At 45.2% G+C, this 26871-nt stretch overlaps 2 protein-coding genes and 1 non-coding gene across 6 annotated transcripts in view; 1 reads left to right on the top strand and 2 right to left on the bottom strand.

Moving 5' to 3' along the window:
- The window catches only part of FSD2 (fibronectin type III and SPRY domain containing 2), an 18976-nt gene extending 3155 nt beyond the window's left edge, over nt 1-15821 (top strand). For all 3 annotated transcript variants that reach the window (XM_064388935.1, XM_064388936.1, XM_064388934.1), the window contains 12 exons: nt 1702-2503; nt 2583-2678; nt 3742-3975; nt 5175-5197; nt 6122-6243; nt 7260-7415; nt 8217-8351; nt 9097-9250; nt 9638-9771; nt 11332-11464; nt 13507-13683; nt 14402-15821. In XM_064388935.1, the coding sequence (XP_064245005.1) occupies nt 1742-2503; nt 2583-2678; nt 3742-3975; nt 5175-5197; nt 6122-6243; nt 7260-7415; nt 8217-8351; nt 9097-9250; nt 9638-9771; nt 11332-11464; nt 13507-13683; nt 14402-14654 (2379 nt within the window). In that variant the 5' untranslated portion in view covers nt 1702-1741 and the 3' untranslated portion in view covers nt 14655-15821. The remainder of the gene's footprint in view (nt 1-1701; nt 2504-2582; nt 2679-3741; nt 3976-5174; nt 5198-6121; nt 6244-7259; nt 7416-8216; nt 8352-9096; nt 9251-9637; nt 9772-11331; nt 11465-13506; nt 13684-14401) is intronic.
- LOC135280730 (uncharacterized) lies at nt 15667-26871 on the bottom strand. 2 transcript variants are annotated; one of them, XM_064388938.1, is made up of 6 exons: nt 26576-26871; nt 25914-26037; nt 21441-21588; nt 19269-19595; nt 17736-17794; nt 15667-16778 (listed from the first exon to the last, which is right to left on the bottom strand). In XM_064388938.1, the coding sequence occupies exons 1-5, from the start codon at nt 26612-26614 to the stop codon at nt 17764-17766; spliced, it is 669 nt and encodes a 222-aa protein (XP_064245008.1). In that variant the 5' UTR covers nt 26615-26871; the 3' UTR covers nt 15667-16778; nt 17736-17763. The 2 variants fall into 2 exon arrangements, with proteins under 2 accessions (XP_064245008.1, XP_064245009.1); XM_064388939.1 differs by having other exon boundaries at nt 15667-16776; nt 17735-17794; nt 19269-19420.
- LOC135281139 (small Cajal body-specific RNA 15) lies at nt 17954-18085 on the bottom strand. The gene has a single exon (XR_010347892.1). It is a non-coding gene; the product is annotated as a small Cajal body-specific RNA 15 (non-coding RNA).

The raw sequence follows: 26871 nt of genomic DNA, 5'->3' as shown, positions 1-26871 counted from the left end.
TATTGTTTTAATTATGGGGGAAAAAGTCTTTGCGGGAGCCAGACAACATTTTCTGGTATGTGTTAAGACCTTTTCTCTGTTTAAAATGTTAGAATTTGCATGATTTATTTTATTGCCTTTAGCGTAAATAGTATTTCTGCCTAAATTCAGTGTTTTTCTCTATAGTAGGATATTGCTAACTGTAGAATCCACACCCATGTCTGCAGTGCCAGAAGACAAACGATGAACTTCTGTGTGGGTTTTCTTACAGATCTGTAGGGCTGCACTCAGCCAGGGATATAAAACCAGAGAGTGCAAAATGCCTCAGTATTTTTCACTGGTTTGGGAAGTTGCTTTCTACAAAGTCATTGATTGTGTTGACTCTGTTAGCTAAGCATTTCTCAGGAAAATTAATAAAATATTGATTAAATAAATTTGAGGTAATTGCAACTACTCAAAACTAAAAAGACCATAAATAGTAGTTTGAAAGCAAACTTTTGTGAAAGCTTATGCAGAAGCTCTGATAACACTGATGTCTGACTGATCTTTTGGCTTTTTTTTCTTCTGTGAGAAAGTGATTTTAAAGCTTTCATATGCTTCACTTACCTAGGACTAGATGTAACTACAGATTAATTGATAATTAGCTGAAATCTTTCCATGAAGTCTTTTGCTTGTGGTACTAAACTGCTGATAAAATGGATCTGAGTAGTTTTGTAGCTGTGATTCCATTCATGTTGGTGAGCAGTGAAGGGCTGTGGGGATGTTTCTGCTCAGAGAGAGCTCTGACTGTACTGGCATTATTTCACTGCTGTTAATACAGGCTGATTGGAAAGAGTGGGCTTGGGAATCAGCACTAAAACTGCCTTTGCACTTTTAATGTTATCCCACATGCACCTGCTTTATCATCCAGCTTTGCATGTCACCTGCACATGCTCTTTTCACACCTCCCTCCTTGCACAGAATAGACAAAATGTGCAAGGTTTGGGTCAGAGCAGGCATCTCTCAGTCCAGAGGTCAATGGCCTGCCTTGCTCCCTAGTTACTGGATGCTTTATATGATATATATATCATATAAAGCTATATATAAAATGTATATTTTCCACAGCACATGAGAAGCCCCAAAGGCCAGTATGTTTTCTCTGTGATATTTTTTTTAGAAAGGACCCAAGACCTGGACTTAAGTTTTAGTATTAAGAATGGCAACTTGAAAAATACAGAGCAGGACTTTCCAGGGCATTTGCTAGTGTGTTTTGTGGCATCAGTGGTCACAACAGAGGGCATTCTACATTATGCCTGACTGACAGTTCAGAAAACATGCTTGACAGCAGCTGAAGAGTGAGCAGGCTTCAAACCAGGCCATTTCCAATTGCACAGAACAGCACTAACTGTGCCTGAAGCACAGTCACGGTGTTTATCTGAGGACAGGGCTGCTCCACAGTTTGAAATCAGGGTCACAGATGAGGTACCCAGAAAAGATGACGCACATCAGAGTCAGCTCTCTGCTGTGCTTTGCACTGAGCTGAGAAGAAAACAAGCTTCCTGTGGCTTCCCTTCAGAAGCTTTACTTAGGGAGTGAAGCTACTGACTTTGGTCTTTCCCATGCCCACCGCCAGGACCTGAGCAGTCCTCAGCCAAACCTATTCTATCCATATACTTTTAAGCAAGAAAAACTCAATTCTGGTATCTAAGTGTGTGGCTAAAGATCTTTCTTATCTTTTACAAGCTTGAGACTCATCATCTCAAAAGCCTCCCTGAGGATACCAATGTCATCCAGATCTGGCACCACGAGAGACTATGAGACTAGCGGCCAGTCACGACATCATTCGGCTTCCCCACCAGTCCCAGAGTCTAGTGACACTGAGGCTGAAGGTCTGATCTTTTATCACATGGATCTTTATGGATCAAAGGAGAGGTTTGATATCTTTCCTGAAGAGCTCTCTGGTCGAGGAGACAGATCTCTGGGTGATACGAGACAGGAACCTGCATTGAGTAGTGAAAAAGTTCCGCACCCACAAGAAGTTGGCTATGACTTGGAAAAGGAGGTTGCAGAGTTGGCTAAGATGTATGGACTTGATGAGGATAGAGAAAAAGAGCTTGAGCTTCTTGAAGGACATCTGGAGAAGGTGGAGAGCAGATGGCCACCAGCTCGCCCAGAAAAAGCAGGATTACAAGGCTCCATATATAACATATCAAAAAGCAGCTCTTCAGTGAAAGAGCCAAGTCAAAGCACAAAGCAACAAGGACTTCCTGATGAGGCTTCTCAAGGTGAAAATCAGAGCAAAGGCAGAGCAGATGATGAGGCTGAGAGCAGCATATGGTCCAGAGGGGGGCTAAGCAGTGGTGGCATGTCAGACGAGTGGAACAGTCAGGCTGTCAGTGAGGAGGAGGGGGAGGAGGAAGAGGAAGAAGCAGCAGATGTTTTTTGTTCCACCTGCAAGATACCAATCCGAGCTTTTGACAAACTATTTGGTGAACACAAGGATCACGAGGTTGCTCAGCTCCCCAGAGCTGTGGAAAGTGAAAAGGTGAGAGTAACACAGGTGTACTGTGGTGCCTCTAAAACAGTCTTCAGACACAGTAAGAATCACACTGGGTGTTTTGTAGGAGGAGATCCATAAAAACATGTGCAAGTTGGAAGAACAGATTGCTCACATGGAAAATGTTGCCAGCCATTTGGAGGAAATCTTCATCACTGTAGAGGTAAGGCATTTTCTCTTGGGCTAACTTTATGGTAGTGGGGTTAAACAGTTTTGACAGTCATACTGACATTCATAGTCTTCAGTTGTTAATGAGGTGAGTACTGACTGTAACAGAGCATGGAGTTATCTTGGGATTTGTCTAGACTGAAGTACTCAGGAAAACTCATCCTAAAGATTTTTTAAGTGGGCTAGTAAAACCACATTTATAATTTGCACAGAAGTTTGCATTCAGAAATAAAGTGACTCCCACTGAAGTTATCTTAGCTTTAAATGGCCAAAGAGCTATGATCTAACTAGTCCATCCAGAGTGCAGCCCTTGTGTTCCCTCAGCATCATTCTCAGAAGTGTCAGATGCAGCCAAATCCTTGGATCAGCTGCTTCAAACTGATGAGTTCAAGAGTTGTGCTCCCACTCAGCTGCTGTGTACTTGGCCCCAGGGGAAGGAGGTCAGCTGGCAGCAAGTTCAACCTGAAGCAAAAACTCAAGGCACTGCAGTCTTTTCTCTGCCGCATGTGGCACAGGAGGACATTGGTGCCTGAACAGTGAGCAGCTGCTGGGACTGCTCCTTGACTTGCCTGCTCCTGAAGTCTTCCTTCCTAATGCTTTCTCCAGCTGTGAGTGAGGATAGCAGCATTAGCTCCCTCAGCACAAATCCACGGATCCCACTGAGTTGCCATGGTTTCTCTCATGGAAGCATGTGCTTAACTGTGTTGGTGGAAATGCTTGTGAGATTATGACTAGGATATATCCTAGTTGTGCTCCCTGGGTTTAGGTTGCTTTGCATCATTGTTCCTGTTGTAATTTATGTTGCTCTTATGTCTGGAAAAAAATCCAACACTTTTGTGCTTCAGTGGGGGTGAATGATCAGAGTAAACCCCTATAAATGCACATAAGTCAAATTGCAGCTTCTGTGTACTGGTACTGTGTCCTAGTTTTGTCAATTAAATAATGACATCTTACCTCTATAGTAAGCAGAAGTTTAGGCAGACCAGAGTAAGATTTTCCTCTGCATGACCTGTGGCTCAGGCTTGATACCAAGATACAAACCCTCAAATATCTTGCAGGAAAATTTTGGGAGGCAGGAGCAGAACTTTGAGGTGCATTACAATGATGCAGTGCAAGTGCTCGCTCAGAAGTATGAAGAGCAGCTGGAAGCACTGGGAGAAGAGAAGAGGCAGAAGCTGGAAGCTCTGTATGAGCAGCTGGTCAGTTGTGGGAAACATCTTGATACCTGCAAGGAGCTGACAGATGAAACCCAGGAGCTTTTCCTGGAAAATGACAAAGCTGAATTTATGAAGGTAAAGAGCTTTAACTGTCAAAATGCTTTTTGCTGCTTGCAAGTAGTCCCTGTCTGAGAAGCCCCAAGCAGCTTTATTGTAGGGAGAATTTGGGATGCTCAGTCCATGGTGCTGTCACTGCTCCTGATGCTTGGCGTGGTGGCATTGACTTAGTAGGGCAACACAATGGGGGCTAAATGCAGAAGTTTGTAATTTGGATGCTCATTCATTTGTGAGTCACACTGGGGTTCAGAGAGAAGATATCTTGCTGAAATGCTTGTCTGGGGAAACTCTGGAAGCACTTAGTGTTCCTTGCCTTGTGCAGGCTCAGCTCTCCTGCTCTATTCTGGGCTCACAGCAGGCAAGCTGACGTAATCACTTAGGAAGATGTTTCCTTTTCTTGCTCATTTTGGAGGAAAATTCAGCTGAAATATGTCAAAAGCTCCTGCAAAGTGATGGATGAAATCCCCTCTTGAGGTGGTGTCAAGAAGATATTTTTCTTTGGCAGGTAGAAAAATAATTGGAAAAAAAATCAGAATTTTCACTGATGATGAGTGATTGCTCTCACCTGAGCTGTCCTGTGACTAAGGTGGGTGGGAGCATTTCTGTAGCACAGTGACAGTAACTTCTGAACTGGACAACAAACAAATCTCATAACACACCTAGTCTACTCTGTGGGTCAGTTTGCTATGACTCCAGCCTGCTGAGTTCTTCACATGAGCTGACTTATTTTCTCTTTAGCTTGTAAGCAGTTTTACATTGCCCCTAAGAACCATTATTCATCAAGAAGTGAATGTTGGTCTTGAGCTCACAGGGGCTTAGGTTTCTCCTGGGACTGTACATCTGTCTTCCAGTTACATGCACTGCTCAGACTCCCTCCAGCACAGATCATTTCATGAGTTCTTTTGTCCAGCTGATTTTGGTTTTTGTTTGTGAGGGATCTGTTGGCACTTTGGACAACCAAGGGAGGAATTGGTCTAAAGCCTCAACGGGCAGACACTGATGACTACCTGATATTGCTCATTATCTTTCTGTAAATTCAGCCAAGATCTGTCCATTTCAATAGAAAGGGCTGGCTTTGTTCTCACAGTTGGGTGAGAGCCAATTACTTCACTCCAAGTATTGCATTTGGGGCAATTTGTGTAAGACAGGTCAACAGCATGATGTAGTCTGACTCTGGACTTTTCTACCTCTAACACTCTGTCCTTTTTTTCCAACAGGCAGCAGTAACCATGGTTGACAGGTAGTATCACAGTCTGGGATTTTGTGTCACATTTCTTCCTGCTAATTGGATAGGTTATTGGAGATGCTTGCATGTTCTGGACTTTGTTCAGGCACAAAAATGTTGTCTAAGCCACTAGAGCAGTTGAAATATTTAGTATTTTTGTTTTAAAGTGCATCAGGAAAAGTTAAGAAACTTAACACTCAACACTTGTTTGGATCCAATTTCAAGAAAGCCGAAAGGAAAGTTAGAGCCTGAATAAATCAGTGTTTTCAGCTTAGTCATAAGGAACTAATTTCACTAAGAAACAGGATTGCTAAAGCCCTTGAAATAACCACTCTGGATCCAAATGAGACTAAAATTGAACTCCCTAAATATACTGTAACAGGCTTATTTATGCATTAATATAGTGGGGTAGAAAGTTAAGCTGTGGGAGCTCAAAACAGATACTGAAAAATCTTGGAACAATAGCAAGAAGTCTTAGGGCACACTAAATCATAAGCAAAAAACACCCTCTTAAATGACTGTTATTGTTCATGAAAACACAGAGAAAAGATACCCCTTTCTTTCAAATTTACAACACCTAGAACCACGTAATAGTGTAAATTCAAAATAATGGGAGTTATGGAGCTAAGGGGGTGGTTCCCACAGGGAGGTGCTGGGCACACCCCACTCCCTGCCTGGTGTGCACAGCCAGCTCGCTGCAGGAGCAGGGCACACCAGCCTGGCCTCAGCCCCAGCAGCAGCCAGCTCTCCTTGGCATCTTGGGCCATGCTATAGGCATGAGAGGCTGAGCTTGTACAGCCATGAAAACCGTGTTCTGAGGAAACAATGTTAATTTGGAATCTGCTGTTCTTATTCTCTTAAAAATAAGCATCACAGACAGATGCCTCCAACACTATGGTACTTCCAATTAGACATTATTTTTTCCCCCTACAATTACAGGCTGGAAGAATTCTTAAAGAAAGAAGTGGATTTAGAGCTTTCAACGCTGCCAGACTTTGAAGAGCGGGTCATAGATGTCTCTGAAGTTGAACAACTAATGAACTCCATTAATGCTATTCCAGGTACTCTTCCTAACTGATCATTATTTCACACCTATTTACATTTAAGTAAGGATATGTATTAAACATTACTTCTTTTAAAGGAGATCTGCAAAGGCAGAATTAACTTCTCCCTACTTTTCCTTCTAGTTTGGGGTTGGTTTTTTTTGCCTATATATACAGGGACACTGGAAGATATTTTTGGATTTTTTTCCATTTGTTTTCAATATAAAATTACCAGAATTACTGCTAAATTGGGACTTCCTTTCTTTTGCTGGATGATTTCCTAGAAGACTCATGAAGATTATCCCCTGCTGTTGAGGGGTCAGGCACGCCCAGTCAGTGATAACTTGTATTACCTTGTAGTTCCTTGAAAAAAATGGAGAGGAACCCCAGACTACTTTAAATAACTTACCTATCTTCTCTTGATAAACAGATTTCAGTGACCTATTCCTCTGCTATTTAGCAAGCATTTCCCCCCCACCCCTTAATCCACAGGAAACAGCACAACATAAACAAATAAACAAATTTTGAGTAACTAAAAAAAAAACTGCCTAAAATTTTAAATATTTTCTGGTGCATCACAAATGGTCAGAAAGAACATTATTCTTTTTTTTATACCCAATACTGTGTTTTCTTAACACAGTACTTGTACTTGTTTGGTTGTGCTGGTGCCCCCTTGTACAGCTTTTCCCTGATCCTGGGGTGGCTGGCAGGAGAGGTGGCATGGCAGATGTTGGGCTCACTGGAGCAGCCCTCAGAGCAGGGGAGGCTGAGTTTACAGAGGAGGGGGAGGCTGAGGTTTATTTATTTCATTGGTTTGACTTTTTTTTGAAGCAAGACTAGTTCTCACACATCAGTGACCTGATTACTATCTGCAATTGTTTACAGAGTCAGCTCCTGACTTTTCTCCATGTGGGAGGAATTGAGGAATATGACCCTATTCAGTGCCAGGGCTATGTGCAAACATCTTTGTGAGAGGAGAGGTACAACAAACCATGATTACACATTCAAAAACTGAGCTGTTTTTCCCTCTGCAGCTCCCTGTGCCCCTGTGATCAATCCCCAGGCTCCCAATGCAGCAACTGGCACTTCACTGAGAGTTTGCTGGGGCCTCTTCTCGGATGACACTGTGGAGTGCTACCAGCTGTGCTACCAACCTGTGAGCAATGAGAGGCACAGTGATGGGCAAGCAGGTGAGGAGGCTGGGGCCCAAGGGACACCTCAGCCCTCCACTGCAAAACCAGCTGATGCCAAAGTGCCTCTGCATGCCTTGTGCCCTCTGTCTGCCACCAAAACTGTCATATCTGCCACCACCATCTGCTTTGTCCCTCTTCCCCTGCCAGGTCTGCCATGCTGCCAGCTGCAGCAGGACCCATCACAGGAGCAAAGACAGGGTGGCAGCAGCAGGGATAGCAGGAATGGGAAGGGGACAGTGGATGGAGTCACAAGGTTCTGCACTAGAACATGTGCTGCATCCATGGCAAAGCACAGTATTTTTAAAGAGCAAATCATCATTTCATCAGCACTCCAGCTGAAACCCCCAGATGATTTTACAGCTTATCTTAGTGCTAATAATAGGCTGTAACTCCCTAAGATGCACAGGCACACAAAGAACCACAGAACCAAAATGTCTCAGCCTTGTGACAAAACTGCCTTTGCTAATACTGTTCTTGCAGAACCTTCAAAAGTGGGAGCCAGGAGAGTGCCAGTGGCCAGCTGAGAAAGAAAGGCAGAACTATCCAAATTTTATAAGATGAAGAATGAGAAATGAGCAGTAAAAGAGCTTCAGCTGTTGTCCCATCTCATTTATGCTGCTTTAGAGGAAGGCATTGTGAAACTGCCTGACAGCTGATCTAAGGGTGTGGAGCACAAGGAGCTCTCTGGGAACTCGGCACCCAAAACAATGCACCCCAACTCCACTGTGTGATGCAGCTTTGGGGAGGAGTGGGCAAGGGTGTAAAGGCACTGTAAATGCTTTCTTGTTGTCATTTCAGAGCACACACTAAAAGTCAAAGAAACATACTGCACCATTACTGATCTGTTGCCAAACACACAGTATGAATTTTGGGTCAGTGCTTTAAACGCCTCTGGCATCAGTCCACCAAGTGAAAGAGCAGTTTATGTAACAGGTAAAAATATTTTGTTCATACAACTTTGTAACCTTCATAGTGAAATTCAAAATCATCTCTGAATTTTATGCAAGTAATGCTTTCTGGGCACTTTCTTTCTTCTGATGTAAGGCTACTGACTGCATGGTAATTCCCTACTTCTATTTGGAGAGCCTATCATGTCAACTGTCCCTGTTTTAGAGTGGCAGAAACAGAAGCAGAGAGACAAAATAACTTATTGAAATGCAAGCATGTAGACCAGCTGTGAATAAGGTTCAGGTTTCCTGGTTCTGCCAGATGAATCCCAGCTCTCCTTTTATTGGCCTATAGGTATTTTGTGGATTCACCTGTTATGCTGTTCTTTTTAACTGCAGTTCAGTCTAGGACATTGTATGAAATCCTGACATCAGACTGAGCAAGTCAGTGTGAGACCTTCGAGTGCTTGTTCAGATGTCTCTGACATCTCAGAGCAGAGAAGAGATGCACCTTTATGACAAAGATAAAACTAATGATAGAAAACAGTTGTGTAATCTGTCTTTATGTTACTTCTCTGTTTGATTCTCTTGGGACCTTTATAGTCTAAATGAAGTCTTTAAATAGCACTGTTAATCACTCTACCTGCTGTTTATTGTCCATTGGGGAAGCAGGTTTCTTTACCTACACAGTATTAGTAAACAACATTTTTCTATTTCTTTGTCTTCAAAGCATGTTGTTTGCAAACATCTTCAAGCAACAGCTTAGAATTGTTCTTTTCCCTACTTTTTAGCTCCTTCACCACCAATCATAAAGAATAAAAAGATCCGAAGCTGTGAAAATGCAGCACTGGTGTGCTGGGAATCCAGAGACCTTAACCCTGTTGATTCCTACACAGTTGAATTGTCCAAGCTGACAGATGAAGAAAATGATGATATTATTACTGAGTGAGTTACTCTTCTATTGAGCCCATGGCCTGTAGAGATGAAACCATTTCAGTTGTGTGGCATCAGATAGGAATAAGAAAGGACCCATGACCTTCTGGTGAATTTACATTTACAAACAATCCTCTTAGTAAAAGTAGTTGTAAAATATTAATCAGAAATTACTATATAAGAATTATGGGTATGGGGAAAGGGTAGAAGCAAATGTAAAAATCTGCAGTCTGTCACAAACTCTCTCTTGCCCTGCTACTGACAATGTTACAAGATAAAATTGTTGCTGTCAACAAGACAACTTGAAGTGTAATGTCTTCCTTGTTGCTCAGAAAAATAATTTCAAAGGCCTACCTTTGTTTTCTACCCTCTCATTTTCCATGGATTTGTTTTCTGTAGATCTATTGTTGGGATCCCTAACTGTGAAGTCCTAATTCACCTCCAGCCAGCACAAAAGTATCACATCTGTGTCAGAGCCCAAAACCTGGGTGGCTCCAGTGAAAGAAGTGAACCTGTCCTGATACACACCACAGGTACTGTACAGCTTGGAACAACTCCAGCAGCTTATTGGAGCATCTGTTGTCTTAACAGAAAGATTCCTGCTGGTTTCAATGGCCTCTGGACCAGGTCCTAATCTCTCACATCTAATTACACACCTGGTAACCTTTTAGGAATGAAAAAAGCAACTTCTTGTAACAATGAGTGCATTTCTTTAGCTCTGCAATTTACATTGTTGCTGTCTGGTACATTTGGTACTTGAAAGTTACTAATTTCTAAACATTTTAAAAGACAGTGTCAACTCAACACCCACATATTGCCAGCCTGCAAAGGACTGACACACCAAAGAGGAAAGTTGTAGTGTGGTTTTACTTCAGAGTAATTCACATAATGAAGCTGCTGCTAGAAATTATGGCTGAGACAGCACTTTCTAGAGCCATTCAGCAGTCATCAGTGCTCACCTTCATCACACTGCAACTTCACTGTTCATCTCAAATCTCCCAAGCCACTCACACCTTACCTGTGTCTCTTCTGCCCTTACCTTCTGTCAGACATGTGAAAATTGTATTTATTCATCAAGATGACCACAGAAAGTTATGTTTTAGTAAAAAACCCATCTGCCACGCAGCAGTGACACCACAGAAAAGAAATGCTCATCCTTAAATCCCTGGAGAGGAAAACTGTCATTGTGTTACCATCGTTTGTGTGTATTCCAAATGCTTAAATCAAACTCAATATTTGAAATTGCCCATTCTGTTTGCACAGCATGTGTTTGTTTTCAGCAGCACATGCCTGTAATTGCCCTGTCATTGTTTGTATTGTATTTGCAATGAAGTAACTTGCAGTTTGATTATAATGATTTCATTTGGGATTACCATGGGGAGATTAATCTTCTTGGAGCCTACATTATGCAAACAGCTGATGCAAATTGATCTATCAGCTGCAAGAACCCGCCTCCAACACTGTGAATGGCCTTTGATCCCTTCTGGGGTGGATAAACAAGCACCAACTACAAACAGCAGCTATGCCAGTCATGGCTGCTCCTCAGGCCCCAGTGTGTCAGACCTGCTCTCTGAAGTCTCTGCAGGAAGAAAGGCAGAAGCACTTCTATCCTGGGCTGGACTGACAAGGGAGGTGCTGAAGCATGAGGGATCCTTGCTCTTCAAACTGCCCAGCATTTATGGGGATGAGGGAGATGGAGATGGGGATGGAGAGTCCTTTAAGCCTCCTTTCTCATGTCAGTGATTAAAAATAGATTACTTGAAACCAGACAGTCCATTGCAGGGAGGACTCCTCATCTCTGAATAGCTACTTCCTGCACAATGCCTGCAGCTTTGAATCCTGGTAGGGTTCAAAACCAGGCTAAGTCTCCTGCTTTTCACAAGGCTGAAACTAAACAGTGTTAAACTGTAAAGCAACCATTTGTTAGAAAAATTTTAAAAATATGATCTTGTCCTTTCAATGCCAGCCACAGATCCTTTCAAGAGCATTGGTGAATCTTTTTGTGGATCCAAATAACATTTCATCACACCCTTGCTGCAATTCTAATGTTATAAGGAGATACTGGAGTTATCCTTAGGCATTTTCTCTTGCAGGCACCTGCTTCTACCTTAATGAGGACACAGCCCATCCTTTACTGGCAATTCTAGATGATGGATTTACCATTTCATGTGATGAACTGGAAAACCCAGAGTGTGATCTGCCTGTCTATGATAACAGCTTTACAAGGTATACAGGGGCATTTCAGTTTCTTTGGTTCTTTTAACAGATGCCAGGAAATATCTAATGGGGCTTTCAGCAGCTCTGATTAATTTTTTGAGTTGAAATCTCTCTCTCCAGCTGCTCTTTGGAACTTGGAAATTAATGCAAGTTCTTAAATAGGATTACAGATACAGCAGCCACAATTATGTACAAGCCTACTTACATGTCTGGCATACTGAGCTAAATTTGAAGAGGTATTTAGGTGCCATAACAAATGCTAAGGAAAGGAGAGGGATCTGAAAACTTACCTCATGCTGAAAGATATAACTGATACTATTTGGACCAACAGGTATCACTTTCAAAAAAGAATTAGGCCCTTTTCCATTGAAGTGAGAGACTAAGCTTGCCAAACTGCATATTTCCAGTCAAAACCACAGAAACACCATATAACCAGGGCAGGCATTGCAGGGTAATACAAGTCTACCATTTATTCCCTCCATGGAAATGCAGTGCTACTAGAGGGCTTGGTAGAAAAGAGTCGGGAGACTGGTGATCCTTTTCATTAAAGCTATCATGGTAATCTTAAATGGGATTTCATCCCACTTCTATGGCACGCTTCTATGTTTCATGTAAAGAGCCAGAACTGACACATTCAAAGGCTGAGGTTTTGGTACCACTATGAACTGTCACAAATCTCCTTCAAACCAAGATACTTACTTCTGAAGTTTGTGTGGTCTCCTAGGTTGGGTGGCTGATGTATTTCCTAACTGCTTCTTCAGTGCAGCTCAGGTTTGCCTTGGTGGCTTTGCAGCTCTCATTACTATGGTCATGTTTTGTTCACAGATGTTTACCCATCCATTTTGCATCATTCCTTTTCCTTCTCAGGCTGCAGCAACACAGTCCCTCTGAGTTCTGATTTCAGCATCCTTTAAGTTGTTCCCAAGGCATTTACATGCACTTGCAATGAACTGTACACTTGCTCTAAGCAAGTGCAGCTGCAGAAGCAGAGTACAGCTATTGTGCTGTGTGCCCATCCTCGCACCACAGGCCCTCCAAATGATGAATGCAACTCCCTCTCAGCATTGCCTAGAAGAGCTCGGTGTCTGCCAGCAACATCCTTCTCCTTTGTAACTTACAACTTTATACACTACCATAGAAACATAAAAGTTGTTTGTGTTTGAAACCTGATGTCCCCCTTGACAATGACAGCTAATACATCACGTACTTTTCCTAAGAAAAAGCTGAGGTGTAAGCTTACAGGACTCATGCTGCTCTCCTGAGAGTGTTTCAGAAGCATTTGGAGTGGGTTATTTCGCCCAATTTTCTTACATTAGAACCTGTGTTTTTGCAGACTTGCATCTTCAAAGCACCCAGTTCCTTTGATTTCAAGACTGTGCCAGTAAATCAAGCTGAAGGGTCTCTCTGTAATACATTATCTTTGTCTCTACTACAAAACTTTCACAAGAGTTATTTTCTGCATGGTTCCTATCACACATTTCATGGCCCAAGTACCCAGCATATTACAAGTTCTCCTACTGTGTTCAATTCTTCCAAACACAGAGGGAACCAGTGTAGACAGGTTCCCTCCTCCCCAGCTGCCCCAGGAACTTCATGCTGTTACAGTGCTCAGTTCCTCATGGTGAGTGATCTTCAAAACCCTGGGCTGTTTGGAAAGAAAATACAAAATCTGTACTTTTCCCCCTGCTATGCTGGGGTTCACTAGAGCACTCTCTTTTCTAACAAGCATTAACTTTCCCAGAAAACCCAGGCACTATGGGATGCTGTCCTCCATCTTCCTGGAAGTGCCTAGGGCACTCATTTATACAAAGCTACCCACAAGTAAAAACAGTGCAAGTGTCACAAAGAAACCTGCAGGCTGGGTGTCAGCTCCTCAGTGTGGGGATTTCACTGGAGTCAAAAATCCACACTGCACTGCTAAGGTGACAGCAGAAGTGGCTTTTGTTTATTGCTATGTAAAGTCCAGGTATAGACACACCTGAACACATCTAAACACTGAAGAGCATTATAGAGGCCCTGCCAAAACACATATTCCTGTTTGTCTCCCACAGATGTATTGCCATCCTGGGCAGTCTGATCCCATTTCCAGGAAAGCATTACTGGGAGGTGGAAGTTGAGGAAGATACAGAGTACAGAATTGGTGTGGCTTTTGAGAACACTCCAAGACATGGTCACCTGGGGGCAAACAACTCATCCTGGTGCATGAGGCACATCATCACACCCTCAAGGTAAGGGCTGTGGAGGCTGCAGGTCTCCAACAGGAACAACTCTCACACCTGCAAGCAGGGCAGCAGAGAAGGCAGAGATTTTGCATCAGCTCAGACCAGGCACTGGGGCCTCTGACATTCCACCACTGTCCCTGCAAACTGGTGTTGGAAGGATACTGCTTAAGCAAATCCTCCTGCTTTTTTAGGGTGTTTCAGAAGCATTTGGCATGGGTTATTTTGCCCAACTTCCTTGCTTCAGAACTTGTGTTTTGGCAGATTTGCATCTTCAAAGCACCCATTTCTGTTGACTATGAGGGTGCTAGTGAATCAAACGGAAGGGTCTATGGTACATTGTCTCATTGAAATGAGACATTGTCACATTGAAACAAGAAATTGCAGGAACAAATCTGAATAAAATCAGTTCAGAATTTAGCTGTAAACATGATCAAAACCTCAGTGAGAAGACAGAGCGTAATAGATCTGTGTAATCCAAAAACTACATATCTGGCTAAACCCAGCTATACCCAACTGGTTTTGATCTCTGTCCTACGTATGGCAGCATGTCACACCTGCCTGCAGAAATGCCAGCTCCCCTCCTGCCTCAGCTGCTCTGCTGGCTCTCCCCTGGACATGGTACATTAACATCACTGCCTTTGACTCTCATGAGCACCAGTGTGCACAAAGTGCTTCCCTTTGAGAGTCAGGGTGCCTTCAGCTCTTCTCTTTTTCTTGCCTGCAGGCACAAGTATGAATTCCTGCACAGTGGGATGACACCTGACATCAGAATTACTGTTCCCCCCAGAAGGATTGGTATCCTGCTGGACTATGAGAACTGCAGACTGTCATTTTTCAATGCAGATATTGCCCAGCACCTTCACACATTCAACTCACACTTCCAGCATTATGTCCACCCCTGCTTTGCACTGGAAACACCTGGTATCTTAAGGATACATACTGGAATTACAACACCCTCATGGACTGCCCTGCCATAGCCTGTGTTCTGCAGCTACCACACCCATGTGTAACCTGCCCTGAGCAATGCCCTCTTCCAGCATTAACTGCACCACCATACTCCCTGTGCACCAGCTGTTTCCCCCAATAAGAGCAAAGTGACCCTGACCCAGACCACCTGCCAAGCCTGAGTCCTTAGTTTACATCCTCTTGGGAAGGATCTTTGAAAAAGCCACTGTGGTAACAAGATCCATCAGGATCCCAGAATTCTCATTAGAAATGGACACCTTCCTTCTCAGAGGTGACACTGTCACCCCACAGCAGTGGCAGCTGGATCACAGGTTCCCCCAACAGCCACCTGAAGCCTAGGGAACTCCCCAGTTCCAAAGAATTGCTAATTCTACTTCTGAGTCTACTCAAAAGCTAAGAACTCAAAGAAAAACAAAAATAGCAAAAGGCATAATCACTGTACAGCTGCTGGAGCTGAAAACACTCCAGCCATGAAGCTGATCTCCCAATCAAGTGTTCTTGTTGCTACATGAAGTCTGTGACTCAAGTTAATCAGATACGCCTCCCCTGTGTGTGAACTGTTAGTGCCTACCAAGTGAGGCTTTCTGGAATACCCAAGCCTGCACTCCAGTCTCAAATTTAAGCCATTTTTACAGAATGCTTCTCACTCATTCAAAAAGAATAGACAGGCTTTTTGCAGTGCTTGATTGTCCTTATAGAAAAACCTAAAGCAACACTTTTAGCTTTGCTCTTTTTAGCTATGCTCGCCTCCACTTGGGTGTACCCTCCCTCCACACTCACAGATGTGTTCTCCCCCTCAGCATGGAAGAATTCCACTCCATGCTGTGCCCTAGAAGCTGTGGGTGTCCAGTGAGGCTGGAAGGACTCTGGCCCAGCACGCAGCTGAGATATTCTTGTTTGGGTTTCATTTCCAGACATCAATCAAGACAGGCCCTGACTGTCAAGCAGGCCTGGCCAGCTCTGAACAGCCTCATCCATGTATGTCAAAACTACCTGAACTCAATCAAGAATCATTAACAGAGAAGCTTTTCCAGAGATTTATTGCACATTCTTTACAAAAATCCTTGGTTCAAGTTTCCATTCTAGGGAATCACCAGGAACAAGCAGTGGCCTCTACAATATGCAGGGTCTCTACAAATAAATGCCACTGGCAAAACTAAAGAGATTTTACATAGAACTGCGTGTCAAAAGCTTGTCTCTTCTTTCTCAAAGAGCTTTAAAAAAGTCTTGCCAAAACAGGCCTTTAGAAACCACAAAAACAGGAGCTGAGGATGTCCCTACAGCAGTGATTAGCACCAGCTGCTCTTGGCTATCTGTTTCAAAAGCCCCAGAAGATGGGTTTAGCAACACTGAGCTATACCAGCACAGCTTCAGTTCTTAACCTACCTGGAAGGAAGGTATTTTCAGGGCAGAAAAGCTGTTATGGTCACTTTGTCAGACCTGCTGTAAGCAGGCCAGACTTTCAGTGCTTGGTCTGCCAGTGAGCAGACCAAGCACTGAAAGCAGGCATCAGGCACATGTGTGCCCTGCTGATGCTGGCATGGCCATCCCAGGGACAGCAGCTCCAGGGTACAGCTCCTGTGCAGGGGATGGAAGTGGTGAGATAGCACCATTCTTTGCTGAAAAATGTCCTCCTTGACTCTGGGTCCAACTTGTACCCACTGGAACATGTTTTACCCTACCAGCCAAAAACTGAGAGCCCCACTCTTATTTTCAAGTAGATACCTGAAAGAGCGTAACACACAGGTATCAGAACAGAGGTGTGAGGACATCTGAACCTCCAAACAGAGCCTCTAATGCACAAAGGCTGCTGCTGAACCCGTGATTCCACTACCCACCACCAGCTTTCACCTCAAGTGCTCAAACCATAGCTGTAACCTGGCAAAATACTTTCCAGTTGGTGAACTGAACAGTCAAGTCCCCAGGATTCACAACCCTCTCGCTGGCTGTGCAAGGGCAGATTTTCTGAGCCAAATTTGAGGTGCTCAGACTCTTGCAGTGGGACTCCACAGGTACCAAAGAGCTCTGTTGTTATGCTGCCAGTGGCTGAGTACAGAGCAGTCTGCTCAGGAGAATGGCCCCATGGTCATCACCAGGCATGGCACAGGACTGCTAAGGCAGTGGCAGAACTATCTGAAAGAAAGAAAAAATGCAATAATTGGCTTCTAGGTTAAAAACAGTAAGGGAAATGAGTTTATATGTTTCTGTTTAATAAAAGCTTCACTTGTTGCCACTAGGCCAAACTACCCTTGGTTTCCTCCCTTTGGAATCCAAACCCCATCACTTAAATATTTATACAGCAAAGGAAACTTGACAATGTGTGTTTCTTAGAACCAGCTGTTGCTCTGAACAATCTCTACATAAATCCTTTACAGGAAGCCCACCACTTCCACTACAAAGGTCTACTAAGCCAAGTTTACACCAACCCTACATGTCTCTGTATAGAGTTCACTCACCAGCTGTATTCAGTTCATTGGAACTCTGGGTACAGCACTCAGCTTGGATAACTGTGTTGATCTGAGATCTATTTCTCTGCATTGAAAGGTATCTCAGATGAGGCAAAACCAGTTCTTACCTCTGGCCTGTATACAGGAACTCTGGCTGAACTACATCATGTGGCAGGGCAACAGTCAGTTAAAAATGAGTTGTCATTGTCTCTAACATTATGTGCTGCAAGCTGCATTTTTCCTGGTATCTGTTGGGTCTTTTTCTTCCTTGTTCATTTTCCTTATGGGAATTTACTGGCACACAGTAAAATCCATCCTCTGCAAAGGACAGAAGCTCATGCCTAACGCTCTGGTTTTGGCCAGCAGAAGCCCACAGGCAGTCCTCATGTGCAGCAGTGATCCATGCATCCCTGCAGGAACTGCCAAAGGACAGGACACCCCCAACCATCCTCCCCCAGCAGCTAACTGGGGACTTTGCCAGGGCTGCCCAAACCCCTTCAGGCCATAAGGATCCCTTTCCCCAACTCCCTGTGATTTCAAATTCACATTATTGCCACTGGAGGGCATCACGTGAAGCCCTTTCAGAAGACCACAATGATCTCACACAGGTTTCTGAGGCTGAAAGCAGTTTTCAAACCGGTTACCTAATCCAAGGCATGTCCAGTGTCCCTCCTCACCCAGTGCAGGTGCCGGGAACAAAGGGCCTGTGAGCAATCAAACAGGTGAGACATGTCAAAGGCACAAACGCAAGAGACAATGCAATAGCCCTGGAATACATTTCATGTAGATTTAAAATAAACACACCAACCTTTTACTACAGAAACACATGAATTTTAACTTGGTCTCTCTTGCTGCCATTAAAACATTGTAGGTAGATCAAGTAGGTCCTGACTTTGATCTCACAGGCAGGCCTTGTTCTCCCACCATTTAATTTAGGAGGATAGTATCAGTGGAGTCAATATAGTGTCACTGGCTCCACTTTCTTAGTCCTCCAGATGAATCTCCACAAGAAACTCCTGAAAAGGCTCAGAACAGACTGAACCCTCCTAAAGTAGACAGCAGAGCCTAACCACTCAGCCAGGAAGGCAATTCCCTATTCCAGTCTTCAAACTCGGTTGAATGTTTTTACTGCCCACCTCTATTTCCCAAGAGTAACCAACATCACTCATTAGCAGCACACAGCAAAGCAACCAGGGACCGTGCAAAGGAGAGGCTTGGCTTCCTCTTCAGACTCTACTGCAGTCCTGGGCCAGTCCAAAACACAATACAGCATTTTACTGAAATTTCTCTCCATCGCGTTTATGGTGGTGTGCTCAGTTGCCAATATATACTGGGACTCAGCTGTCCCAGCCCACCTTACTTAAACCTTTTCCAAACACGCTTATTTCTCAAGCTTTATATGCTCTGATGGAAGCGATACTGAGACATAAACTGCTTCACAAAATGGCTGTAAGGGGCTGCGCCCTCTGCCAAAAGGGTGCTCATCCCACAGCTGGAGCTAAATAAAAGCTAAACAAAACCCGGACGCAAAGCTACGGCTTAAAGAGCCCCAGAAAGGCCGCAGTAGTGGGTCCCGGGCTACCTCACCAAACCCCCAGCACGTCCCGGGCGGCAGCGGGCCCGGCGGGCAGCGCTTACCTGGCTCCGCACCACGGCGGCTCCCCAGGACAGGGACACGGGGCTCGCGGGCAGCCCGGGCCTCGGCGCCGCCGCGGGGGAGCCGCTCCGGCCGCACGGCGACGGGGCCCGTCCGTGTGCGGGCGAGCGCGGGAGGCCGAGCCCCAGCTCCGCCGCTCTTGCGCTGCCGGCCGGCCGCCCCCGAGCACCTCACGCCGCTGCGGGGGGAGCGGGGCCGGTGCCCCGGCGCCATGCGCTCCCCCAGCTCTCCTCGTGGCCCCGCCATTTCCCGGGGCGGGCGCGGCTCGGCCAGTCCTGACAGAGGGCGGGGAGAGGGCGGGCGCTGCCTGCCTTCCTTCCCTCCTTCCTTCCTTACTTCCTTCCTCTCCTTCCCTTCCCTGCCGGTGCCGGGACAGCGCCTCGGACGGGGAGAGACAGCTCGAGGTTCCCCCTGGAGTGGGCGCTGTATTCCCGCAGCCCTGGCCTCACTAAGGCAGCCTTTTCCCTGGACATCACGGACCCAGCCGAGCTCACCACGCTCGGCACCCACTTGAGCCCTACCTGCCCTCGGCTGGACCGTGGAGCGGCTTCCCCAGCGATGGCTCCATCCACACACAGCTGAATTGTTGCCTCCGGCAGCCACCATCCTGTGCAGCACCTGCTGTGCTTGTCCACCTCCATTCCTTCCCATGGAATGGGCCTGATCCTGCAGACTGGAGCACGAGAACGACACCCGCTGCTAGCACAGCCCTGGCAAGGCTGAGGGAGAGCTCTTGGCGGCTCCTGGGTCTCACCAGCAGGATTGGGGCCGGACAAAGCTGCTCTTCCTCATCCCTGAGGTGGATGTTCCACAGCTCCCAAATCACCGGCACGGTGCCCTCATCCAGGCTGGGCTGGGCCAAAAGTAGCATGTTAACTCCCTTGCCTTGGAGGGATTTTGTAGCCACTTGAACACTCAAGTTTTCTGTCAATCTCTAAACAAAATCCCTTTACATCTCTCATATTGGAAAGTGAACCATCAGGTGATGCCTGGGGCCGCCCCAGCACCTCCTGCCTTGTGCTGCCCCTGTGCTGAGGTGAAAGCTGCAGCCAGGCTGCTGAAATAGAACTGTATTGTGCCTGCTCAGTGAGAGTCAGATACATTTCATGGCCTGTGTAATAAAATGCTTGATGAAATAAACATCTTGCCTCCCATATATGGAAGCATGTAGTTTGCAGTGAGGATTTGTTAAGCCGAAACTTTCTGAGCATGCCCAAAGAAATGGCTTATATTGACATACAGAAAAGGACATTAAGAAGCAGTCTGACTTCCTCACAGCCTGCCCAACACAAAAAAATGTCTTTGGTTTCTGGTGGATAATTTAAAATTCACATTGTCATTGTTACAACCTGTTCTCTTGCTTTGCATTTCTCTGTGTGCTAACCTCAGAGTTCATATCTGGCTCTTAAAAGAGTTCAATGAAAAGGTCAAAGGATAGACAAAAATATAAACATCTATATAAACAGCTGTTTAAATGAGAAACTGATGGTGGTTTGGTTTTGTTTGTTTGGTGGTTATTTTGTTGGTGGTGTTTTTTGTGGGTTTGTTTTGTTTTGCTGCAAATGGAAAAGCAACCCATTGGCTTTTGGGCCATGCTGTCTCAGTCCCTGTGTGGAGTTTTGCAAATATCTCATGACTGGGTGAGCACAGTGGCACAGCAGTGAGAGCAGGCCAGTGTGGGACTCTGGCTCTCTCTGCCTGCAGCACAAGAAGAAAATCTAAGCTCAAGGTGCACCTGATCAGAAGAGGTGGAAGTAGGTCTGAACTTTGCTCAGCCACAGCACTGTGGCATTTCAGGTACACACTGTTATAATGTGACCACATATTTGTAACCAGACTTAGGACAGATTTCCTGCAGAAAGACAAAATAATCTAAGTGGATCCATGGGTAAGAAGTAACACTCATGAGGCAGATTATGAACAGAGCTAAGCCAATGGAAGCAACTATAAATTCACCAAATTCAATGCACTGGGAAGGACTTTGAAGTCCCAAAGTGGGGCTACTGGTAGGCAGATGGAAGAAATAAAACCCCAAATCCAAAGTCCCTTTTTTCAGACCACCTTGTACAAACACGATTGACTCTTGTTACAACAAAAGCAACACAAACATCACTTTGCTAATACCTACTGAGCCAGACTTAAGCATGTCACTGATATTTACTTAACAAACATTCTTACGTACATGCTCTGCTGTGGTTCAAAGAACACTTGTTTATTTAGAACAGCTGATTTTAAAACAAGGCTTTGGGTTGTTTGGTTTTTGTTGTTGTTGTTGTTGGGGTTTCTGTGTGGTTTTAGGTTGGACGGTAGGTTGGTGTTTTGGCTTTTTTTTTTTTTTTTTGTTCCTGGCATGATAGAGCAGCTAAAACTTTGTGCTTTCTGACCTTGCTTTGTCAGAGCTCTGTCATAACAGGGGACATCACATTGGCACCAAGTCTGCCAGCGTGGATTTTGAGGGGCTGGGAGAGGCTGCTCACTTTCAGGGCTTGGTTGTCAGGTGAGGAATGCTTCACTCTGCTCTCCCAATGCCCTGACACCTGTCTGTACACCAGCAGTTGCAGTCTCTCCCTCATTAACCCCAAGAACCGTGCCTGGTGTTACCGCGTTCCCAGCGCGGTCCCGAGGGCTGGCTGGGCACCTCGCTGCTCCTGAGCGCTCACGTTCCCTCTGTCCTTGCAGGCTGCCTTACTTACGGTAAGCAGAGTGTAAAACAGCCGGCACTGCCCGGCCTGGGGACACTGCTGGCACCGTGCCCGCCGATGGCACTCGGCTCTCCGCCAGTCTCACACCGCGGGCTGGGAGGACGAAGCTCTGGCAGCTCAGGAGCTCTGACCAGCATCTCTGAAAAACACCAGAGACAAATCCTTATGAAAGCATCTGCTGTCTACATTTCTCTTACCTTTTTTTGGCAGGATTCTACCAGAGCTCTCAGCAGCAGCCAGGCAGCACCAGGGTTTGCCATGGCATGGATGCCCACAAGCCCCTGTGCTTCCCTGCAGCTCATTTCACCCACCTGTGAAAGGGCTCTGCTTGTAAAGCTTAGGGATCTGTAAAGGAGAAATTTCATTTTCTGTGTTGAATAATACTACAAGCAAAGTAACTTTTGAGGTTTGTTTTTTTTAAGGCAAAAAGAGACAGTTCTTTCTGGAGGTAAAAAGCAATATTTCTCACACATTTTACACTGCAAATACCAAGAAAATCTTATTAAATGTATTCCATTTTATCTTCAGGCTGAAGACAAAGCCATACCTCCTCCCCCGAGCTGGGGAGCTGCAGGATCACCAGGCTGACGTCATTCTCCTTGGTGATAAAACATGCTGCATGCTGAACTTGGCACTCAGCATGCTCAGGTTGAGCTAAGAGCTAATGTAATGAACTCTGGGGAAGGATTTACATCAAATACCACTCTGGAATATTAAATCCAGACAAGACCAATTTCTCACTTGAATAATTACACACTGGCTGAATTCCTCCTTTTGTTTCAAGGAGGAATCACCTTTCTCACTTCCTTTTGAAAATGGTATGCCTTGGTGCACTATTTCACTACCTATAAAAGGTAGAATAGTAATAAAAGGATGAAGTGATTTCTGTTGAGTACCATGGGCTGAACTGAGTTTCAGCTCTAGCAATGACTCTTGCCACTCGATGGGGGGAGCAAGCAAACCAAGAAAAGGCAGATTCAAATTTCAACAAGTGTCCCCAGCTGCTTGTGCTTACTAACATAACCTCAAAGACAGAGGTGCCTGGGACACTCCTGACTTCACTTTGCATGTGGAGTACAGTACCAAAGACCTTGCACACATATTCCCACTGCCCCAGCAGCACTGCAGTGCTCACAAGCTATTTCAGTTAACTGCCTGTGGATACCAAGGTAAGGCTTTCAGCCATTATAAGATATTTCTCCAGGCTCATTTTGAGTCAGAAACAAAAAGATTTCCTTGTGGTAAAAGCTGTAGTAAGCAAGCAGCAAGAGTCAGTTTGAAAGGTAGGGTTTAGTCCCAGCATTATGGCTGTGTCTTTGAAGGAGATGTTCAGCCAGTGGAAGTTAAAGCAAAGACTCCTAGTAAATTAGCTAAGAAGAAAAATGGAAGCAGAGAAGCTGAAAGAGAGGGGGAAAAGTGTAACATGAGAAGACCAGAAGACTGTTTCCTGGCCTAACACTCACTGTTAAACCACAGGCAGGGCTTGAAGATCCAGGACTTCAAAGCTGTTTAGAAGCCTCAAAGCTACTCTGCTTAGTGCCTCTGGGTTCCCTGGCCTTTCCTAACTCAGTTGCTCAGAGGCAAGTGAAATTGCTTCACAGGGTTTGCAGAGCTGAGTCCACTGAGGTTTGCATGGGAAATGTTGGAGGAGAGTCTTAAAGATGTTAAACAAGTGCAAAAAAGGAAAACATGAGACACTTTGCCCAAGTAACATTCAAAGCAGGCACTGAGAGAAAGCATTCAGTGGAGTTGAGCCACAGCTCTTTGCTCACAGAGCCAAAGCTTCAGTACAAACCAGCTGAAACACCTGGCCATCCCCTTTGTTCTGAACCAGCAGCACAGGGCTGCACAGGGACATGGCAGCAATTTGGAAGCTTGTTTTCTGCATCCAAACATCATGTCAGGACAAACTGCACTCACTGCACTGCATCCTGCTATCACCTAACAGCACCCCTGGGACCCCTGTGCCTTGGAGGCATGATGTCACACGTGAGCAGAGAGATTATTTGTTTTGAAGCTTGTGAATAGCTCTGAGACTTCATTTCAAAGCACTCCTTGCAGAGTCATGACTCAAACCCTTCTGGCCTCACTGAAGGGCACAACTGACTAGTGTTTGCCTGTGCTGTTTCTCAGCACCCAGCAAGTGATTATTAGACATCTATTATCCTTTCTTCTTTTGCAGGAATGCCTTTGCCATTGCTCAATTCCATCATGTTCAAGACACATTTTTTAAATGTTTTATCAATGATTCCTCTACTGAGACAAGGAAAAACATCCAGATGAATAGGCTCTGCAACAAAAAACAAGGCATTCATTCCCTTTCAGGTGATTTTTAATTTATATATTAAATTATTTATATAGCCATTGGGTAAACTGTAGTATGAAAACCATCTTCAGACTTGTGATAAGGTAGCTGTGCATACCACCTGTCTGGTTTCTCCTTTTGTCAGAATAAGCAATTATTACTCCAAATTTTGTGCAAGGGAAAAATTAATCTAGGACAATTTGCTGAGAAGCCAACTTTTTTTTTACCAGATCATAATAATTCAGATTCACTTGGAAGCATCTACAGTGATATCCAGGTTTAGAAGCAGGATTACCTGATAGAAAATGTGCAGCATAGAAAATAGAGCCATTCATTCTGTCATTTAATGCTGAATTGTTGAACCTTATTAAGTTTTAAAACACAAAGCTTTTTACTAAAGCCCTGGAGGTGCATAAAGGTCCTCTCCTTCATCATGTCTACATTGGAATTTACTCTTGTATTAGCATTAAAGCAAGAACAAATGAAAAGTGCAGACACTGCATAAGACTGCCAGCTAAGTGAAATTTGGAACACTTCAATCACACTCAGTTTGTTCCAGTGTTCTCCCTTCCACGTGAAGGACCATCACTAAAGCCATTTCTGTCCCCAGGAAGTTCCATCACTGAGTGACAGTTCAAAAAGCTGGAAAGGGTTCAGAGCACAGGGCATGTGATGTTGCTGTGTAAAGTTGGAGAATAAAGGAAGGGGATCTGGAATGGCTGAAGCATTTGCAGTGGGAGCCAAAGACAGCTGCATCCTGGAGCAAGGAAGCTCCACAGCAAGGCCCTTCACTCTGCATGGGCTGCAGCCTGGAATCAGCCCCATGGAATGGGCACAGCCTCACAGGGCACAGAAGGCTTCAGAGGTGTGCCTTGGAGAGAAGCTCAGTGGCAAGAAAGTAAAGATCAGGCATCACGCTTCCAGATTTTAATTATAATCTGTCCTTGGCAAATTTAGATGGACAGGAGAACGAAAAAAGCTGCAGTGCCTGAAAATCAGTGTTTTATGTTAAATTATTGTTCACCAATATGGACATAAATCTGGCTTACAGAGAGGGTTAATTAGCACAGTTCTATAGTCCAAGTAATGGAAATAAAAATGCAGTGTGAATTTCAGGGAATTAATCATACTGATCACATCTTTTCAGTCATGATGCATCAGGCATTTTTATAGCAGATGAAATTAACTGTTTTTTACCACATATTAATATAACCCAGAATATTAACTATGCTTATGAAGAAATATTTTTTCTGGGCAGTTCTGTTTAATATCTTCATTGAGAATCTGGATGAGGGGACCAAGTGCCCCCTCAGTCAGTTTGCAAATGACACCGAGTTGGATGGGAGGCTGCTCTGCGGCAGGGTAGGAAGGCTCTGCTGAGGGACCTGGACCGGCCGGACCCGTGGAATGGTGCCGGTGGTATCAGGGTCAGCAGGGCCAAGGGCCGGGTGTGCCCTTGGGTCACACCAGCCCCACAGAGCCCTGCAGGCTGGGGCAGAGGGGGGACAGTGCCCAGCAGGACAGCAGCGGGTGCTGGTGAGCAGCAGCTGAAGGTGAGGCAGCTGTGCCAGGAGCCCGCTGGCACCGGGCCTGCCGCAGCGGGGCCGGGGCAGCGCCATCCCCTGCACCTCCAGTGCCGTGCCCAGGTCTGGGCCTCTCATCCAGCATGGTCACTGAGTGCTGGAGCGTGCCCAGAGAAGGGAAACAGCTCCGTCAGAGCTGGGGAAGGGTCTGGAGCACACATCTTGTGGAAAGCAGCTGAGGGAGCCAGGGTGTTTAGCCTGAAGAAATGGAGGCTCAGGGGAGACCTCATCACTGCCTAGAACTACCTGGAAGGACACTGTAGCCTGGTGGGGATCAGTCTCTCCTCCCAAGAAACAAGTGATAGGACAAGAGGAAATGGCCTCAAGTTGCACCAGGGGAAGTTTAGATTGGATATTAGGAATTTTTTTTAATTTCAAAGACTGTCAAGCACTGGAACAGGCTGCACAGGGCAGTGGTAGAGTCACCATCCCCGAAGGGATTTAAAACGTGTAAAAGATGTGTAGACATGGGACTTGGGAACATGGTTTAGTGGTGGATTTGGCAGTGCTGGAGGAACAGCTGGACTCCATAATCTTAAAGGTCTTTTCCAGCAATAATTATTCCATTCTTTTTACCTGCAGATAAGTCTCTGGGCGCATATGCTTGTGCCCACAGCTCCTCTCCCATCCTCATTGCAGCAGATAACAGAGGAGACACTGATGGTGTGATGCAGTTTTCCTCTAATGGAGACACAGGAGCCTGCAAGGAAGAGAAGAGATTAATACCAGGTAGCAAATTACAGCTGGTTACAATAGATGCAAATAGGGAAATACAATGTTATATTGTCGGGAAAACTGTCAGCCAACTCTTCCTCCCTTGCAAGTTCCCTGTGAAAACAGGATACTTGCTTTATTGAGCCTTCAATGAAAATATATTTGCTCCTTCAGCTTTGATTGTAGAACCTCTGGAAGACTGACCAGAGAAGCTTCTGTCTTACTACTGTCAGTGAGACAGTGGCACAGTCTGGGCACCCCTCACAGGATCTGAGCCCCCTGGCTTAGGCAACATGAACACAATGAACAATGAACTAAATGGAATTATGAAAGGGAATTCCCTGCCCCAACAGCATGTAACTGAATTCTGAGTAGGTAAAGAGACCACACAAGCAGGGTAAGGGCAAAAAGGCATGACACTAACAGACACAAATGGTGATAGCCCATCAGTCTCCCTGGCTTGGAGAGGAAGGAGAAACACAGAAGCAGGTAACACCTGGAGAGATCACCTCTTCCTTTCTTACCTTAAGGCTGCTACTGCAGTCCCTGAACTGCTCCATCATCCACCTCTCCTCAGCTTCTGCTTCTTCAGAAATGGTTCAAAACGTCTCTGAACTCAATTTTCTCTGCAGTAACAACAGTCAGCAGCCCTTTCAGTGCCTTTGGATGCCTTTCTGTTGACAGGGAAGGCTGACAGGATACTCCTTGAGTCCTCCAGTGGAACACAGCGCGACACTGCGTGGAGCTGTGAAGAGACTTGTCCAAGGGTACACCAGGGTCTGACGGGCTTGCCAAGGGCAGGCCACAAACACAGGGGGGC

Source organism: Passer domesticus, chromosome 14 (genome assembly GCF_036417665.1).
Source record: "Passer domesticus isolate bPasDom1 chromosome 14, bPasDom1.hap1, whole genome shotgun sequence".
Lineage (NCBI taxonomy): Eukaryota > Metazoa > Chordata > Aves > Passeriformes > Passeridae > Passer > Passer domesticus.
The sequence above is the reverse complement of the archived record's forward strand: the minus strand, read 5'-3'. Positions and strand labels throughout refer to the sequence as shown.

Bases quoted from the DNA above. Each gene is read 5' to 3' on its own strand.
- LOC135280730 (XM_064388938.1), bottom strand. From the start codon at position 26,614: ATGATGGAGCAGTTCAGGGACTGCAGTAGCAGCCTTAAG. The intron at 19,596-21,440 runs GTAAGTAAGGCA...GGCCCAGCCCAG, and splicing joins TGTTTTACACTCTGCTTACC to CCTGGATGAGGGCACCGTGC. The intron at 17,795-19,268 runs GTAGGGCTCAAG...GATTGCTCACAG, and splicing joins CACGGTCCAGCCGAGGGCAG to GCCCTTTGTTCCCGGCACCT.